General features: G+C 56.8%; 1 protein-coding gene across 16 annotated transcripts in view; it reads left to right on the forward strand.

Annotated features, from left to right (window-relative positions):
* The window catches only part of DTNB (dystrobrevin beta), a 144,071-nt gene extending 131,154 nt beyond the window's left edge, over positions 1 to 12,917 (forward strand). For 3 of the 16 annotated variants that reach the window (XM_084901440.1, XM_084901432.1, XM_084901433.1), the window contains 5 exons: positions 2,979 to 3,138; positions 4,142 to 4,231; positions 7,581 to 7,634; positions 10,802 to 10,834; positions 12,606 to 12,912. In XM_084901440.1, the coding sequence (XP_084757566.1) occupies positions 2,979 to 3,138; positions 4,142 to 4,231; positions 7,581 to 7,634; positions 10,802 to 10,806 (309 nt within the window). In that variant the 3' untranslated portion in view covers positions 10,807 to 10,834; positions 12,606 to 12,912. The other 13 variants (XM_084901429.1, XM_084901438.1, XM_084901431.1 and 10 more) reach the window with 13 other exon arrangements.
* The last annotated feature ends 6,449 nt before the right edge of the window (positions 12,918 to 19,366 follow it).

A 19,366-nucleotide genomic window follows, 5' to 3' on the forward strand; every position in this document is an offset into this window, starting at 1 on the left:
CTCTCACACACACACACACACACACACACACACACACAGAGCATCTCATGCCCCTTAGCACTCTATTTCTCATTCCTTCCAAAACCCCAGCCCCAGACAAACACTAATCTACTTTTTATCTCTATGGGACTGCCTAGTCTGGACATTTTATATCAATGGAATCAAACAGTGTGTGGTCATTTGTAACTGGCTTCTTTTACTTTCCATATTTTCAAGATCTCTTCATTTTGTAACATGTATCAGTACTTTGTTTCTTTTTATTGTCAAGTAATTTTATTTAAATCATTCATCAGTTGATGGATATTTTGATTGTTTCCACTTAGGGGTATTAGGTATAATGCTGCTATGAACACCTGTGTACAATTTTTTTGCGCAGATATATACAGATAGAAGTGGAATTTCTGGGTCATGTGGTACCTAATGTTTTACCTTTTGAAGAAGTGTCAGACTGTTTTCTAAAGCAGCTGCACTGTTTTAGATTCTTACCAGCAGTTCATGAGAAAATTCCAATTTCTCCGCATCCTTGTCAACACTTGTTATTGTCTGTCTTTTTTATTATAGCCATCCTTATGGGTGTGACTTTCTATCTTCTTATAGTTTTGATTTGCATTTCCCTAATAGCTAATGATCTTGAGCATCTTTTCATGTGCTTATTGGACATTTGTATATCTTTGAAGATTGTCTATTCAGATCCTTTGCCCACTTTTAAATTTGGTTACTTGTCCTTTTATTATTGAATGTAAGAGCTCTTTACATATTCTAGATACAAGTCACCAGTCAGATATATGATTTGCAAAAATTTTTTTATTCTGAGTTGTCCTTTCACTTTCTTAAAGGAGTCCTTTGAAGAAAAGTTTTTAATTTTGATGAAGTTTATTTTTTTCTTTTGTAGCTATACTTTTTGTCATATCTAAAAAGTCATTGCCTAATCTTTTCCTCTTAGAGTTTTATAGTTTTAGTTCTTGTATTTAGTCTGACCCCTTTGGGGAGTTTTTATATATACTGTGTTTCCCTGAAAATAAGACATCCTCCGAAAATAAGACCTAGTGCATGGAAAGATAAGACATCTCCTGAAAATAAGACCTAGCGCAACTTTGGAAGAAAAAATTAATATAAGCCACTGTCTTATTTTCGGGGAAACAGGGTAATATGAGGTAAAGAGTCTAAGTTCACATTTATTTGTATCATGGAAAAAATCTCAAAAAGTGGCCTCGGTGATAAAAGCAGATTGCACAATGATATGTGCAGCATGACACCATTTATACAAAACTTAAAATCATGAACTGTCATATATTACTCATAGTTGCATAGACTAATATACACACAGGTAAAACTTCTCACACCAGAATTTTTGGTAATGGTTGCCTATGAAAGAATAAGATGCAGGGACTGGGATTGGAAAGAATTGATGATGAAAGGGGTCTTCAGATTTATCGGCAGTATTTTTAAGCTGAAATAATTTTGATACCATGTCAATAGGTATTAATTTGGGTAGTATATTATGTTATACTTTTTAGCTTCCTCTATATTTTACGTTTTTCTACATGTGTATACACACACACACACACACACACACACACACACGCGCGCGGATCAAAGCAGGACCATGGAGAACCAGCTGGTCTGTTTGATCCAGCGCCCTCACTGGTGGCAGCATTGAGGTGAGGCTTTGTGCAGAGGATCCGTCAGCCTGCGCGGCAGATTCCGTTGGGGAGTTAGGGGTAAAGCTAGATCTCAGAATAATCGTCATTTTCATTTGAACTCATTAGCGCACTTCGGCTCATGTTGCTCCAGTTTTGCCTCTGCAGAAAACCCTGGTCCACCTGCCACGTGCAGGTTCCCTTGCCCCGGAGGGCACAGAGCCCAGACCTCAGTGAGCGCCCTGTAGAGTCTTTATCGTATCCCGCTGCTCCAGGCTTCCCCAGAGCTGCACCAGACCCTTCCCGAGCAAAGCTCAGGTTCCACTGGACATGCGTGCGTTCCCGCCGCGTCCCTGCAGCACGGCCTCACAGACCCCAGCAGGCGTGCTCGACACGTGCCGTGTGACCGGCCGCACGGCCCTGCTCCGGGAAGCAGCAGCTGCTGGGCTCCTGCCGCACCAGCTCGGACGCCGGCTGCGTGCAGTCTGGGAGCCGCAGAGGTCGGACGCATCATCATCATCATTGCAGGATTGCCCTCGGAGTGGAAGGGTTTATCCCCACATCTCCCACTGAAAGCTCTTCCCGTTTCACCCTTGTTCTTCTTCTGTAAAATGGATACAAAAACATACGTGCTTCCTACTCACAAGGTGGTGTGAGGGCGGAATGAGGTAATATCCATGAATGTGTTTGCAAAGAAAAAAGAAAGACTATTGTGTACTAGTTCCCAGCTGTGACCTGAGCCGCTCTCAGACCCTCCACAGCTGCTCTGCTCTGCCTGCCCACCACTCTGTGCTAGCCTCGCTCTCCCTCCTATTTTCCCCCATTCTTCCCGTGTTTCTCTCCCTCTTCTCCTCCTCCCTTCTTGTTTCTCCCCCTCTCCCTTTCCTTCCTTCTTTCTTTCTTCCTTCCTTCCTTCCTTTCTTCCTTCCTTCCTTCCTTCCTTCCTTCCTTCCTTCCTTCCTTCCTTTCTTCCTTCTTTCCTTTCTTCCTTCTTTCCTTTCTTCCTTTCTTTCTTTCTTCCTTCCTTCCTTCCTTCCTTCCTTCCTTCCTTCCTTTCTTCCTTCTTTCCTTTCTTCCTTTCTTTCTTCCTTCCTTCCTTTCTTCCTTCCTTCCTTTCTTCCTTTCTTCCTTCCTTTCTTCCTTTCTTTCTTTCTTTTTCTTCCTCTCTCCAGCCCCGGAGGCGCCCAGACTCCTTCCTGGCCAATGTGCCCGTGCCCTGCGTTGCCCCCGGAACAAAGGGCCCCGCAGGCTGGCTCAGGTTGCCCGGGAGAAGGGCGTCCCGCTCCCTCCAAGAGGTAAGATGCCCGCGATAACATTTCATCTCTCCGGTCCTCCCAGGCCCAGGCCACAGGATCGCCCCACACGTCGCCCACGCACGGAGGCAGCCGCCCGATGCCCATGCCCGTCCGCTCGACCTCGGCCGGCTCCACGCCCACCCACTGCCCGCAGGAGCCCCTGGGCGGAGGCGGGGGCGACATGCAGGAGGCCTTCGCACAAGGTCAGTCCCGGGAGCAGGAGCGTGACCGCCGGGGGCCACGCGGGTGTGGGAACAGGCGCTCACTGAGATTTCTCCAGTGTCGCTCTGCGGTGTGCTTGGCCTCAGTGACGGGTCTTCACATACAGTGCGAATAAGCCAGCCGCTGGGCTGGGCTCCAGGGGGCGGGCTGCGGGCTGCGGGCTCTCCCTGGGTCTCTGTGCTCTCTGCGGGGCTGCGAGAAGCGCCCTGTCCCCTGGACTCTGCTTCCTCCAGAGCAGCTGGCTGGAATAGGTCCCAGAGTCACGCGCTTGCGCTGGAAGCCTTTAGAGCGAGCCAGAGGAGGGAGGGCGGCCCTCTCCACGGGGCCTGCTGAGGGCATTCAGTGCCGGATCGCCAGTCGTCTGAGGAGCCGGCAGCCGGCGTGTCCGGAGTTGGGGGGGAAGAGGAGCGGCTAAGGAGTCCTGTTGGGGCGGAGACTAAGGTGACCAGACGTCCCGCTTTTGGCGGGTCAGTCCCGATTCCTAACAATCTGTCCCGCGTCCCGCCGCGTTTTAAAAAAAGTCCCGATTTTTGGAAAGAATCGGGACTTTTTTTTAACAGGACGCGGGACATTTGGAAAGAATCTTTCCAAAAATCGGGACTTTTTTAAAACGCCGCGGGACTCAGGACAGATTGTTAAAAAAAAAAATGTCCCGCCAAAAGCGGGACGTCTGGTCACCTTAGTGGAGGCAGACACAGGGAGGTGGCGCACAGGAGAGGAAGGCCCTGCCCGGGACCGAGGAGCACCTTGGAGTGACGTTGTTCGTTCTGGAGCCCAGCTCTGTCGATCGCGGCCACGGAGCGTGGCGCGGACAGGCCCTGCTCTTCGGGTGGAGGAGGAGCGGGCGGAGAAGGTGCAGGGCAGCGGCCACGGCCCACGGCCCCTTGGGCACTCCGCGCCGTCCCCGGGCCCGAGTCACTGGCTCCGCGCTCTCGTACCCACGCCCACCCGCCCGGCCTCGCCGTCTGCTCTGACTCCCCGCAGGTACGAGGAGAAACCTCCGCAATGACCTGCTGGTGGCCGCCGACTCCATCACCAACACCATGTCATCCCTGGTGAAGGAGCTCCACGCAGGTGACACCCAGAGCTCCCACCCGCCCCCACCCCAGGCCCCACGCCTCCCCTCCCACTTCCTCACCACGTGGTAAAGCGGCATCAGGGGGCACAGGCCGCCTCCTGTCACCACCCCATCCTTTGCCTTCTAGGGACACACCGGACGCCTTCTCCCCGGGAGTCTCCCTTCCACACGTGATCACAGAGAGACAGTTACACACGGGTTTCTCTTACGCGTGCACCGAGAGGGGCACACACAGTGCAGAATTTAAGACATTCAGGCCTCTGAGTCCAGCGAGGCGCCTCCTCCCTGAGTGTGTCTCCCTTCCGCCCTCTCTTCCCTCCACCCCTCCCAACCCTCCCCCCGCCAGCTCTCTCCTAGGCCCTGACCCCGGCTCTTTCTGCAGCTTTCCTGGAGGGCTGGCGCCGCACCAGCCACACAACCTCTGGACTCGCTCCCAGCTGCCTTTCTGCTCCCGCTCTTTGATTTGGTTCTGAAACCCTATTCTCTCCTTTTGTCCATGACTAGGCTCTGATTCCACTTGAAGTTCGTGACCTGGGTCTGTCGCCTCCTCCCCTCCTCAAGTTCAGTGTCAACTGTGACTTCGCTCTCAGTCTCCCTGTCCCTTGGCTGTTTCATTGATTTTCCAAAGACCCTTTCCTCTTGGCATTTTTTTTTTCCCTTACAAAAAGATAACCAGGAAAGAGAGAGAAAATAAAAGGCCGTTCCCATACCGTCCTATCTTTAAGAATCCTAAGACTCCATCAGTTCGGTTGCTGCCAGAGATTTGCTAAGTTCTTTTCGGCGGTCAGATCCCCACGCTGTGTCTTAACCAAATGGTTTCCTTCCGAAAGGCTGTAGGCCGCTCATCTATATGGCTCTTTTGTTTCTTATGACCTAATGTGATGCTTTACATGCCTTGAAGTAGCTTAGGCTATTCGTTAGAAATGCAAAGCAGTTTCTCCACCGACTGTTCAAACGCAGACATGGAAACCATCGGCCGTGCTCTTAAGGAAGGCCGGCCTGCTGGTGCCATGTCTTTGGTGTCAGGGACCAGCCAGGGTCCGGCCATGGCTTCGCCCCCGAACCTGCCTGCTGTCTTTCAGAGGAGGATACACGTGTGGCTTGGGCTGGTTTTTCCCGAACAGTTAAGATCCTGACCTCCTGTGCAGGGAGCATTATGGGAGCACCGTCCAATTCTGGTGCGACTTCTCAGTCCCTTCCAGAGCACCAGCTCCATGCACCCATAGACAGAAGCAGTGACTGCGTCTGAGAGGACCTCACACGTGATTAGAAAGTGCCTTCCTGTTAGAGCTGCCTGCGGGTTTCAGAAACCCCACTTTTTTAAAAAACATATTTTATTGATTTTTTTACAGAGAGGAAGGGAGAGGGATAGAGAGTTAGAAACATCGATGAGAGAGAAACATCGACCAGCTGCCTCTTGCACACCCCCAACCAGGGGTGTGCCCGCAACCAAGGTACACGCCCTTGACCGGAATCGAACCTGGGACCTTTCAGTCCACAGGCCGACACTCTATCCACTGAGCCAAACCAGTTTCGGCTGAAACACCACTTTTAAAGGGACTTTCTTAAGGGATTTCAGGCCCAGGAAATTAGCCACGTGTGTGCCTCTTACGCAGAATAAGTGGCCCATGAGCTCATCACACTGGATGACGGGTAACCGGACATCGTTAAACACAAAGCACATGCAGGCCGAGCAGCTTCACGGAAACTACACGTGTAGGACAGCGGTCGCCAGCCGGTGGCTCGTGGACACTGCTGGTCCGCGAGGTCCAAAAGGTTGGCGAACGCTGGTTTGGGAGGAGCTGGGCGGCTTCTCACAGCAGGAAAGGCCGTGTCCACAGAAATTGTGTCCTGTGTCTGGAAGGCACCTTGGAGATCACTTACTTTAAAAATGCTGCGAGTAGTTCTCAGAAGGTGATTTGCCTACAGTCGGGCAGCGTGAAGGGGCAGAGCTGGCCCTGGAACTGAGGGCTTCAGGACCTAAGTCGGTGCCCATCCCACTGCCCCTTATCCCACACGGGGCAGAACGTCAAACCCGCAGCCGCACGAGGGCCCCTCACTGATGCGCTGCTCGCTCAACACTGAAGTCCACAAGTCGATGTGGACCGAGCATCTCCATAAAACGCAGGAATAAACGTTTCAGCACGCAAGGCTGCCAGGGTCTCAGTGGACGGAAGGGCCGCCCCCACGCCCGGCCGTTCCCACTGTCACCGTGGAGCTGGGGGCAGGATGGGGGCAGATGTCCAGGTTACCCTTTCGTATGTCCTAGACAGCGTGGACCTACTGTTTACACCCCTAGCTGGCCCTCCTCATTTTAATTTTTATTTTTTAAATATTTTCACAAATAATGGAATCTCCAAGTTGGCCTGGGTCTTAGAAGTCATTTGCTCCAGTTTGCCTCCCGATACAAACGTCGTCTGTCTGAATGTTTCCATTGAGCTCATTCAGGGCCAGCTCATCCCTGGGAAGTTCCTCCTCATCAGGGAGCCAGAGTCCGCCTTCCTGTAACCCACTGGTCCCCCCTCGGCCCTCTGAAGCTACCCAGGGTCCGTTCAGCTCCTCCTCCTCATGCTGCCTTTCCAGTATCTGGCAGCAGGTACAAGGCTCGCCCTAAGCCTTGTTCCTCTGTAGGCAGCTGCCCGGGGTTCCTTCAGCCCCTCCTAACGCGGTGCCGTTGTCACGTGACCCTCCTGCGTGCCCACGCGGGGCCGTGGCCGAGGGCTCCCGGGCCCCGGTTCAGAGTGAGTTCCCGGGCTGAGCACACTTCTCCGCGTCCCTGGTCGGTGGGGTCTTCTCCCTGCAGAGCTCAGCGAACTGTGACCTCCCCAGCAGACCCCTGCAGAAGCAACCTTAGGTGCCGCTCGTTTTTTTCTCGCAGCCAACTGCGCTGTTCAGTCATTCTAAGATGGTTGTCAGCTAAAACCGCTAGTTGTGTGTTTGTTTTCATGAAAGCCAGGGTAGAGCTAAGTCTTCCCCAGCATGCACTTGTATGGTTGCTTTCTTTAACCTGAATGCAAGCTATTAGGTATGTCCCGAGTAGGTGTCATCGCCTTAAGGAAAAGGGGCCCAGAGGAGACCAGCCACCCCACCTCGGTCACCAGGAAGTCAGCAGCCGTGTAGGGGACATCAGCCTGCTCAGGGTGCTTCTGTGGGCTCTGAGTAGATCCTAGGAAACACTGCGGGGGAACTGGACCCCACAGGGTGCAGACTAAGTGAGGCGTGGAGGCTGCAGCCATGAGCCGTTAGCTAGGGTTTCATCCCAAGCCTTCATGTCACTCCCTTCACCCCCTTCTATGCTTGTCCTGTGCTCAAGGCTCACGGGCCTCCTCGGACTTGTTTTCACAGCAGAGGAAGGTGCAGAGGACGAAGAAGAGAAGAAGCAGAGTGGGAAAGACAGAGGTAAAGGCAGCTCAGGGCCCCTAGTTTGAATGGAAGTCAGAGCCGTGTATGTAGCCCCTGAACACACTCCCCCTCCCTTCTGTTTCTGCTCTTCTTCCTGCTGCCACCTTTCCCCAGAGCTTCCAGACCCTCAGCTCCTTCTGCCTACCTGTCCCCGCTGATCGCTGAGTGTCTCCCTAGAAGCGGTAGTGTCCGTGGATCAGCAAAGCAAAGCGTCCTGGTTTCTGGTGCAGTGACAGGTGGTTGGGATACAGGAAGTTAGACAAACAGCGAAGCAAAACACGACCCCTCACCTCAAGGAGTTTTTCATTTAGTTAGAAAAGCAAGATGCAAAATAAACAGGAGGCAAAATGAAGTGCCAGGAAAAGTTAATCATCAAACCTTGAGTGTATGATTATACGTACAGGGAAGGTTTCTGAAAAGGGAGAGAGGACTGTGGGCAGAAAAGCAATCGAGGCATCAGCAGAGGTCCGTGCAGGCACACCTCAGAGATGCTGCGGGATCAGTTCCAGACCAGCGCAGTGAAGCAGTGTCGTCATAAAGCCAGTCATCGTACTACAGGTGGAGACTCTTGCCTTCCATTTGTAAAAAACAGCATCTGGGAAGCACAGCAGAGGGGATAGCAGTAAAAGGAGGTGTGCCTGTAATGTAAAAGCTACTTAATACTCAGGTGTGAACAGATGTGCAAGTGACTTCCACACACAGCCTCACTTAATCCTTACCAGCCCCGTGAGACAGAGACTACAGTCCCATTCTACTGATGAGAAAAGAGGCTCAGAGGAACTTGGACCGTGTAGCTATTAAGTGGCAGATACTGGCTTTGACCTGGGTCCTTCTGACTCCCAACTCCATGTTCTTAATCTTCATGCTTCTCTATTTCACTGAACAGACAACAAAATTCTCTTGGGACATGTAAGAGCTGTTTGTTTGTTTTTTTTAAATATTTTTATTGATTTCAGAGAGGAAGGGAGAGGGAGAAAGAGAAATAGAAACACCAATGATGAGAGAGAATCATTGACCGGCTGCCTCCTGCACATTAATCGGTTGTTCAAGCCCACAAGCCAGGCATGTGCCCTTGACTAGAATCAAGCCCAGGACCCTTCAGTCCGCAGGCCAACACTCTATCCACCGACCCAAACTGGCCAGGGCAAGAAACGGGGGCAGAGGACACCTCCGACAGGTGCTGAAACCATCTAGTGACCAGAGCAAGGCCTGGGAGGAGGTGGACACGCCCTGGGATGAGTGGGTGAGAATGGCAGGTTTGGATTGATGTTGGAGGTCAGAAGTGGAGGGCAGTGGTGGTTGAAACATCTAAAAATGCTACAGAGGAATGTAGGGAAGACTGGTGTCCCTGTGCCAACAGGAGACTTAGGAAGAAGGCAGCAGGGTTGCAGTACTAGAGGTGAAAAGCAGACACACAAAGATAAGTTTACACTTATGTAAACACATGCTCCACAAACAAGCACGCACGCATGCACACAGTCCAGCCAGATCCCAGCATCCGTGTGGAATGTTCTTGGCTGAAGACGTAACAGCTGCTGCTCTGGCCTCTCTTCCCACAGACCCTCTCCCCCACTCCTCCGTTCGCCTTTCCCATCGCCTCTCCTCAGCCTCCCTCCAGTCCCCGGAGCCCAGAGCACTCTGCCCTGGCCGCTGGGGCACGCCTGGACCGTGGGCTGTAGCCGGAAGTCCTGGTTCTAGGCTGGACGTAGGCTGCACCTCACATGTGGACTGGGGATGGTCCCCTGGCCCGGGGTCTCCCGGCTTCAGGGTTTCTGTCTGGACACCAGTGTGGCCCTATCACAGCGGCTCTTCCTGTCCCTCTCGCTCTCCGTGTCTGCTCCTGTGTCTCTCGGTGCCTATACCAACGTTTATGTTGTGAAATCTTTTTGTGAGAACGCTTGCCTTTCTATTGCTGTGGCTTCTGGGGGCCATCCCTGGTGGAAGAGTGATGGGAGTTGGGGTTAGAGATGGATAGAGTTTCAGAAAAACGTTTGCCTTCCAACATTGTAAGCAAGCATGTCAAATGTGCGGCCCGGCGGCTGCGGGTTTGACATGCTTGTAAGGACCACGCTTGTCAGGTCCTCGGACATGTATGCCCTTGTCGCTACAGTGAAGCTGTTACGTGGCTGTGATTCTAAAACCAAGTGTGTTTGTGGGTAGACCTCCTGATTCTCTGCTGGGACCTGGGCGTGAGTTTTTGCTGTAGGCTTTGCAGCAGCTACTGTCCCCTAGGCATTGGGGAGCAGGAACTCTCAGCCAGAGAGAGAGAGAGAGAGAGAGAGATACTTCTTTGGGGTTGGGATCATGCTGACAAAATATAAACATGGCTTCTCAGGCGAACGTAGTCTCAGTGCAAACACTTGAGAGTCAAGTGGACACTCACGAAGAATTCGCACCTGACCACATCCCCCCTCAGGCCGCGCCCTGCCCCGCCCTGGCTCTCTGTCCGGCTGCATCCTGAGGAATGCTTCTGCTCTGTTAGGGTGCCCTTCCCACTTGGCATCCCCCCCTCCTCCCCTTGAATGGTGATCACTTTTAACCAAGACCACACACATGGCACAGACGGGCAGCACGTCCCCATGTTGCTCCAGAGCCTAAATTTGTCTCGGCTGCTCCCGGGTCTCATTCGTGCCCCTGGACTCCTCAGAATCCCTCTCCCAGGACCTGCCACGCCCGGTGTTGAGAGCTGTAAGGGCAGCATGCACGCGCAGAGGACACTGGGCGGGTCTGGAGACCGGCGCTGGCCTCCCTGAGGAAAGACAGCGAGGGCCAGGCAGTGGTCGCCAGCCCAGGGCGGGCGAGCGCGAGGATGGCCTCACATCCCCGAGCGGATACGCCCGCAGGACGGAAACGCTGCCCCACTGAGTGGAGCTCACTCTCACCAAGTTCACATTCAGGACAGCAGGGCCTGTACCCCCTGACGGGACCACTCCCTAGATTGCGAGTGGCTTCCTTCCCACTCCAGTATTCACGTGCCTTCCCGGGAGGCCTGGTCTCCGGCTTTGATGGCCGTGGCCGCCGCTGGCTGTAGGTGGTGTGAGTAGAGGGAGAGGCCAGGCCAGAGGCCCATGGGTGCAGGGGTCTGGGGGCCCCTGGGGAAAGGTCCAGGGGTGAGAAGACCCTGGTGGTGACCTCGGTGTGTTGTTTGTGTTCGTGCTGCACAGGTTAACGGAGGAGCCGGGGACAGAGAGGAAGCGGTGAGTACAGAGCCTGTTCTGCTCTCCCCACAGCCCTTCCCTTCAAGGTCATGGTCTGCCTTTCCCTCCTCCCCTTCTTCAGCCACACCTCCCAAGCCAGACCCAACAGTGGAGACCCAAAGTAGGGTCTTCCTTACGGAGCAGGACTGCACCTCTTCCCTTTGCCAAACCCCACCAGCCCACCCACTGGGCTTGTGTCCCTGTCCTGGCCCCTCTGGGCCTGGGCTGGGCTGTGACGGGGCTTGGCCACATCTGTGTCAGGATGCAGCTGGCTGACCTGGTTGCGCCCTCAGAGGTCGGCTGAGCCGCCTGCGTCCTGGGGTAGCCTCTGCCTCCTTGCTCCTGTTTCCCCCCGGCCACTGTCATTCCTCCCTGGGGACCCAACCACAGACCCCGGCCCCCGGAGCTGTCACCTGCCGCGGTTCCCCCCACAGACACCTGTCTCACCGCAGGATCCCGCTGCCTCCGTTAGCCGATGGAGCCAGTCCCCTGGTGCCCCCCACGCCACACCTTCTCGCTTCCCTAAAGAAACAAAAGTGCAGGCGGCCCTCGGGCAAATGCCCATGGCCTTCAGGAATCAGCCTTCCCCTGTTTTGTCGTAGGGCCTTAATTCTTACCTAGCTGAGTGACAAGACATTGCAGCTACCGGGCATGCTCGGAAAATGATTTCTTTCAAGGAAGATGCCTCTGGTATAGCCAGGAGAGATCTCTTTGTTTTTCAGTCTCTTCTTCCCTCCCCTCCCCCACCGTGTGTACGCGATAGGCCATCTTGCTCAGTTACAGATCTTTCCGGCAGAAGAGCCAGGGCTGCGGGCCCGTGATTTGGAAGAGGAGCCTTCCCAGGCCCTTCTGAGCAGTCTCCCCCTGGAGCAGCCTCCAGGCCCTTTTCCTGACTCTCCACACACACACACACACACACACACACACACACACACACACCCACCGTCCGCACCAGGCCCTGAGGGGCTCTGTCCCCCACACACCTGCCTGCCGGCCCTGAGGCCTGCACTGACTCAGGGATCCTGCAGGCGCCCAAGCTGCAGAAATTCGCTGGCTGCCCTGAAAATCACAGGGCCTCGGGGGCCTGGGCAGGCTTTTACCTACACTCACTGCACACTCAGGCGAGGCCCTTCCCGGCAGCAGCCCCAGGCCGCCCAGCTAGCCAGGGAGTCAGGAGCCGACTTGCCCTTCAGGAGCTGCCAGAGCCCCCTCCCTGCGGCACTGGACCTGGGAGACGGAGCGGGGGTCAGGGCCATCTGGCTCACCCCCTGTTCCTGCAGAGAGGACACGGGGGCCCACCACCCCAAACTTGGTGCCAGAAATAGAATCAGAGCCGGGTCCTCTGCCCCTGGCCCTGTTCGCCGACCCTGTCAGACATTAGGAGAAACTTATCCCCAACGCTGCAGGTGGCTGCACTGCATAGACGCTAAGGTCCGCTCCCTCCCACTCCGTGTCACGGGCATGTCTCTGACCTCCCTGCCCTTCTGCTCAGTCACATTCCAAACCCGGCACTGCCAACCCAGGATTTGTTTTCTGCCCGGGAAATATTTGCCAACCCAGTGACCCAAGCGGGACTCCACAGAGTCTAGGTGCCCCTGGGAAAGGGGTGGGGGGTATGAGAGTACTGTCAGCCCTCTGCACCCTTCCTTCCCGGGCGAAGGAAACACCCTGGGCCCGCCCCTGCACCAAGTCTCATCCCAGCAGATGTTGGCCGCCTTTGCTCCGAGGTTCTCGCAGTGCCCGGCAGTAACAGCGCATCTGCCCTGCGCAGGCCCCGGAGGAGCCGCGGAGCGAGCTGGCATGGACCCGAGGAAGGCGGAGCCCTGCCCCGGAGGCGCATTCCTGTCCGTCTTTCCACTGCACACCTGGATCCGGCCTGCGGGCTGCCAGATGTCACCGCCCGGGAGAGGGGAGCCCGGAGCCAGTGGGGAGTGCGAGGCCGCCTGGTGCCCGGCCGGCGGGCGGCCCCTCGCCCAGTCCTGCATGAACTCGCATCTTCACTCTCCCCTCGGGCAGGGTCTCCTGGCTGCCCGGGGAACCTATGGGGGTGTTGAAAGAGAAAAGAAACAGCACAAGCCGCCTGTGTGTGTGTGTGTGTGTGTGTGTGGCCTGGAGTTCTTGCTGGCCTCTGGCCAGCATCTAGGGTGCTCCCCTCCCTCCCCCCGGGCGGGGGCACAAGTTTCCTCCCTACCTTTGACCTTTAAAAACAAACAGGTTTTCTCCCCTCTGTCGTGCAAAGAGACTTTCACGCCCCGGCCACAGCGCTAAAAATAGCCTCCTTCCTCTCCCTCCCTCGGGTAGGCTTCCGCCGCCCCGTTTGATGCCGCTGCAGAGCAGCCGGGGCGGGAAGGGGGAGCAGAGCTCTGCGGTGCAGCCCCGGTGCGGCCCCCGTGCCTCCTCCGGCAGCCAGAGGTGCTGTGAGCAATGCTGGTGGCCGGTCGCCAGGCGCCCGACTCGTGGCCGCCAGGGGGCGCCCCGCCCGGGTGCGGCGCACACGCAGCCCGTCCTCCCGCTCAGCTCCGCTCGGGGCTCCATCCTGCGCCGCCACACTTGATCTTCATCCCAAGCCCCGGTGCTCGGTGCTCGGCGTTTATTTTTTTTCTCCTCCCTGGGCTCCAGGATGTTATTTTTAGTAGAAGAACTTCTATAAATATTTATAAAGGGCAGCGACTGGAATGAAGTGAGAGGCCCCGCAGCTGGCTCTCGCATCCCCGCCCCCCCAGCACGCGCCTCTGCAGACCCCTGCCCGCTGCCCGCTGCCCGCGGGGGTCTGCGCGGAGCCAGTCACATGGGAGCCTCGTGAGCAGCGAGCAGCCGGGGGCGACGGGGCGGGGTTCGTCCTCCCCCTCCCCGGTCTCTGCTCCCTCGATGACTCTTCCCGGAGGAGGCACGGCTTGTGTGTGGGAGAGCCGCGCCCTCGAGGCCCACCTCCCTCCTCCCGGCGTCTAAGTGCTGGGAGGAGGGCCAGGTGCCAGGGAGCCTGCGCCCGCTGATGACAGCGAGGAGGAAGGGGGGCCCTGGGTGTAAGGTCTCGTCCCCTCCAAGCCTCAGAAGGAGCCCCACACCTGGTGGAGGGTTCACACACACACACACACACACACACAGCAGCTCTCGGGTGCTCCCTCTGTTCACAGTGACCAGCAGAGGGGCCCTGGAGAGCCAGCCAGCAGGGGCCCTGGCAGGAGAGAGCCAAGGGTGAAATGTGCCCCTCACCCAGAGGCAGGGATGCGGCCTGCCTGCAGGACCAGAAAGGGCAAGGAGGAGTGTGCCCGCAGGGAAAGTTCTGGGGACAGTGCCAAACAAGGGGGGTTCGGTATTGGGGGGAGGGGGGCTGTGACTCAACCTCAAAGATGACACCATTGGGTGATCGTGCTTCCCCCGCAGCTCTGACTTCTCACACTTTGTACCCGGATCCCACCTCCGCCATGTCCTTGACAGGAGCAAGTGCCAGAGCTGCCGGTGCTCGGGCCAGAGAGGTGCATGTGGGCCCCGGGCGGTGCCTGCCCCTCTGCACCTGGGAGGCTGCCCGGCTGGCAAGGCTGAGTGCCACCCTGCAGGCTCCCGCGGGGTGCTTGCCTCTGCAGAGGAGAGGCCGGAACTGCCAGCCCCACACTGTCCCCGAGCACCTGCAGGAAAGGGGGTGCTGGAGAGCCACGGGGATGGACCCAGGGGCCTGCATGACGGTGCGTGGGGAGTTCCTTTTTCACAGAAAGTCGTGCTGACATTCGGTTTCTGTGAGGCTAGAATACCCACCGTTCTCTAAGGCCCCCGCCGTGCCTTCTGACTTCTCAGCACCCGATGGATATCAGAAGCTGAGAGCCGGGTCCCATGCGTCACCCCTGACTGAGAACCAGTCGCCATCCTAGAGGGGGGCACTTCCTCCCTAGCCTGTGAGCTTTAGGACCGGAAACGAACCTAAGTAGATGCTCTTTTGAGATAACTGGCATGTGCTGTCAACATCACGGGCCCCTGAGGGCCGGCTGGGGCTGTTGTGTGGCTGTGAAGACCCCTGGAGAGATCCCGAGGCCCCACCAGGCTGGGCCCGTAAACCCCAGCCGTGCTGAGGCGCCGCTCATTTCCGCAGCCTCGTCTGCTGGGTGGGCCTTCCCCATGGGCAGACTCCCCCTCTTCTGCATCGCTCCCACCCTGCTCCCGTGGCGTGACAGCTTCCGGAAGGTGCAGTTGCTATGGCAATGCCTAGAGCCATCTGAATTCCTGCTGCACCTTCTGCAAGAAAAGGGCTTGCGAGGAGCTATTCGGTGGATTCCAAATCTCGCCTTCCCTGGCCTCTCCTCCGCCGGGGGCCGGAAGTGAGGGCTGGAGGTGGCCCGTCTTCCCGGGAAGGTGCTCTCCATCGGCGCAAGCCGCCAGGCAGGTCCTCCGTGCGGGGGTCAGAAAACCGAGGGAGGCAGGCTTCCTACCTGGGGCCCTTCGGTCACACACAAGGAACCTTAGGATCCCCTGAGGGCTGGTTTCCATGTGGACACCTGGGTCCCCGCCCAAGCGTTTCTCACTCGGTAGCTGGGGTGGAGCCAGCCAGTTTGCAGTTGGGACAGGCCCCGGGGTGTGGTGGGGCTGCTGTGGGCCCAGACCACCCTGGCAGGGCCACTGCACCCTTTAGGAAGCGGAGAAAAGCATCCACACCGGGGCAAGGAGCCATGGCCAGCCGGAGAGAAAGACAGCTGCCTGTTCCAGAGGAAGGGAGGAAGGAAGGGGGCAGGGGCTCCGCCGGGGTCCTGAGGGGCGAGTGCTGGTGCTGATCCTACACCGTTTCTCTTTGGTTCCCAACAGCCCATAACAAAGACATCCCCCTGGATGGGTGCCGAGGAGCAGCTCTGGCCAGGGAGGAGCCAGCAGAGGCTGACTGTGAGGGAGTCAGCCTGAGCTGTCTTCCCCAGGACCAGCTCCTCGGGGTGGGAGTCAGGTTGGACAGGGGCGCGTGAGGAAGGAGGCCTCCAGGCTTGAAGCCTCGGTGGGTCCCCCTCTTCCCTTGGCTGCTGGTCGGGTGTTTGTCCTACTTTCCTCATTGCCTAGGCAACCGTCTCCGTTCGCCATTTGCTACCCACCTCACCCTGGGAGCCCACTCGGAGGAGGGGAGAACAAGGACGGAGGACGACGGAGCAGCAGGGTGAAGGCTGGGTCAGTGGACTCTCCTCATTCCTCAGCCCTACCCTTAGGGTCCTCATCCCTTTGTCCCGTGGTGGCCACAGCTCACAAGGCCCAGGTTTTACCCTAATGACATCCCCATTGGCTTCCCGCCTCTAGCTAGGCTGGGGGCCGTGCTTGCACAACCTTCTCAACCTTCCACTGGAATCCCTAACCCCTTTCTTGGCCCCTGCCCAGGCGCAGGCCTAGGCCCAGAAGGTGGAGGCCTTTATCTCTCCACCTCTCCCTCCCCTCCACAGCCCGGCAGGACCAGCCAGGTTTCTGGAGCTCAGCTACAGCCACAAAGGGGCTGATGGAATTTCCCCTGGGGTCGTCTGGTTCCAGGAGTAGCTTATCTTCTTGCCTCTGGCCATTGCTGGGGAGGGGAATTAGACCGGGGTCATTGGAAGGCCTCTGGAGCCAGACTCTGCTGCACACGGTGGGGTTTAGGGCTGGGGTGGAGCTGGGAGAGGCTCTTGTTTAACATTTCTGTTTGCTGAGGCCCCTACCCAGCCGACCTGCCCTCGGCCCACCTCGCCCAGTTCCTCGCTGGGCTTTTCCCGCTCCCATTTTATGATGGGGGTCGGGCCTTTCTTCCCCTACACATTCTTTCAAGGGAGACAGCCCCTGCACAAGGTCACCCTCTCACTGTACTGTGCACACAGAACCTCAGAAAGGCCCTTTAACTCAGCACACCGAGGCACACCCAAGCCGGGAATTCACTTCCAGCCGGGCGGCCGGCCGGAACTCAGAAGCCACAGCCAGCCCGCTGCCCAGGGTGTGCAGGGCGCCGCGCAGGCCCCGTGGAGCGGTACGAGGAAGGGAAAGAGAAGCCAGCCAACAGGGCTGCTTGAAGACCTCTGGGAGGGACTGCATGAGGGAGACACTAGGACAGAAAACCAGCCAGGAGATCACGCGCATACCTAGCTGCTCTGAGATTCACGGGCGTTGGGCTTGCTGACATCACTGGGTGATGGGAACCGGGCGGGCTCCTTCACGACAGCTTTGCTGTGAAGGGAAAGGAAGGAGGATGCCAAGTGCCTACTATGTGCCAGGTGTGTTTACGTATGTGACCTCATTGAGTGTCATGCAATCAACAAAGCTGGGGTGTGGGTGCTACTGAGTCACAGAAAAACAGGCTCTGAGCCATAGCCGGCTTGGCTCAGTGGATAGAGTGTCAGTCCGTGGACTGAAGGGTCCCAGGTTTGATTCCATCTAAGGGCACATGCCTGGGTTGCGGGCTCGATCCCCAGTAGGGGGCGTGCAGGAGGCGGCCGACCAATGATTCTCTCACAGCATTGATATTTCCCTCTCTCTCCTTATCCCTTCCTCTCTGAAATCCATAAATAAATATTTTTTAAAAGAAAAGAAAAAAGTAAAACAGGCTCTGAGAGGTCACACACGCAGGGAGTGAGAAGGCACCTCTCTGTTTCAATGGGATGCAACTCCTTCCCCCTGGGAGACCCCTGACCCGGCAGGACTTGGGCAAACTTTCAAGGGAAAAGGAGAACATTCCAAGTTTGGAGACAAGGCTCATGGAGGGAAGCGGAGTGTTGAGTGATTGGTTTGCCTGCTTCAGAAATGACCACCCTGGAGAAGTGACCGCCCAGATCTACGGACTTTTTTTTTTTTTTTTTAAATCTTAAAACAACCGAGAGAGTGTCTAATTCCTAATGGCTCCTATTCCTGTCATAGACACTTAAGTCAATTTCCCCCAAAATATAGGCTCCATGACAGCAAACCCAGCAAGGAGAGAAGGTAGGATCACTAGTGTGAGCCCGCACATGAATGGCGCGCGCGTGTGTTCACACACACACACACACACACTCACACTCACACGTGCAGGCACCGTTCTAAACACAAGGACTTCATCCCACAACGTTCCCTAAAAGGATCTACTAGCCCCGTCATGCCTGTGGACGGAGGAGGCAGCGGGAACAGCAGAAGTATTTTGCCCGGGGACACAGAAGGCCCGTTGCAGGGACCTGCTCTCGGACACACCGTCTCCAAGGCATCTCCTGACCACTGACCTGTCTGCCTCCGCGGCCAGCAGACATTGATAAAGACGGCCGGGCCTGGCGCTGCTGTGCCCGCCCCGATCATCTCCCTCTCGTGGGAGAGGAGAGGCAGCGAGGCCAGCCTCTGCCTGGGGCGTGTGGTCCCTCACGAGGCCGCTGCATTCCGGCGGACAGGGTTAGCGTCTGGGGCTCCGCGGCCTCCACCCTGGCATCGCAGGGCAGGTTTGGGGAGACCCCCTGTGCCACCTGTTGCATTCAGTCCTGACCAGGCCTCACACTAACGCAGGGGGCCGCAAACTCATTGGTCCACAGAGCCAAATATCCACAGGACCCAATGATTGAAATTTCTTTTGAGAGCCACATTTTTTTAAACTTAAACTTCTTCAAAATAGACTCGCCCAGGCCGTGGTATTCTGTGGAAGAGCCACACTCAAGGGGCCAAAGAGCCACAGTTTGCCGACCCCCGGCATAAAGACATGTATAGGTGCTCCACCAACAGCCCTGGGTGGCAGAATCCTACCCCCCCCCAAGAGATCTGGGGGGAGAGGGGCACCAACAGGAACGTAAGGAGCCCCGCTGCTCTTCCAGGGTTAGGGCGATGCAGAGAGCTCCGGAGTGTGAAGCTGAGGCCAAGGGCATCCAATGGTTCTGGGCAAGGGCATACGGGAGGGGGTGGAGGGGCCCCCGGAGGGATGTGCCGGGTCCTCAGGCTTCCTTCTGTTAATGTGCATCCGGGGGACCTGTCCCGCTGCTGAGGATCGTCCTGACCCTGAGACAGGGTGGCAGGGACACTCCCCCGTGAGACACTATGAGGTCACTATGCTTCACTTCAGACTTCGGCGCTAGGCTTAGGGGCATCCAGCCCACTCTCCCTGCCTAAGCCACCCGGCAGAGCATCCTCGCCGTCACGATGCTTCTGTCTCATCACCAGCCCCGGGGTGGACAGTCCCCGCCACACCCCGCGTTCACCCGCCAGAGGGAGGTCCGCCGGGAGCCCTGTCATCGGGGACGGGCCTGAACGAACCTGGCAGGAGGCCCCCTCCTGGCTGCGAGGCCCCTGCAGACTTAGAGGACGCAGAGTGTCCCGTCGGCCACCCTCACGCGGTCCCGCGGGGAAAGGCTGCCATGCCCTCCAGAGCCTGCAGCCCAAGGCAGGAGCGATTTTATTCACAAAGCCGTGCGTGTGCGTCAGCGAACAGCGGGCGGAAAAGGGCTGGGGAGCCGGGAGGAAGAAGATTCACAGGTGAGTGAAGTGACACCGATAGGAGGTAACAGCAAACATAGGGCCTCTTACTCCCGGCCTCCCTCAGTGCTCACACAGCCTGCCCAGGGCCGCCTCCAGACAGCGATCCAGAGGGTCTGTTCCTGT

This window comes from Pipistrellus hanaki, assembly GCF_964339955.1.
Source record: "Pipistrellus hanaki genome assembly, chromosome: 12".
Classification (NCBI taxonomy): Eukaryota; Metazoa; Chordata; class Mammalia; order Chiroptera; family Vespertilionidae; genus Pipistrellus; species Pipistrellus hanaki.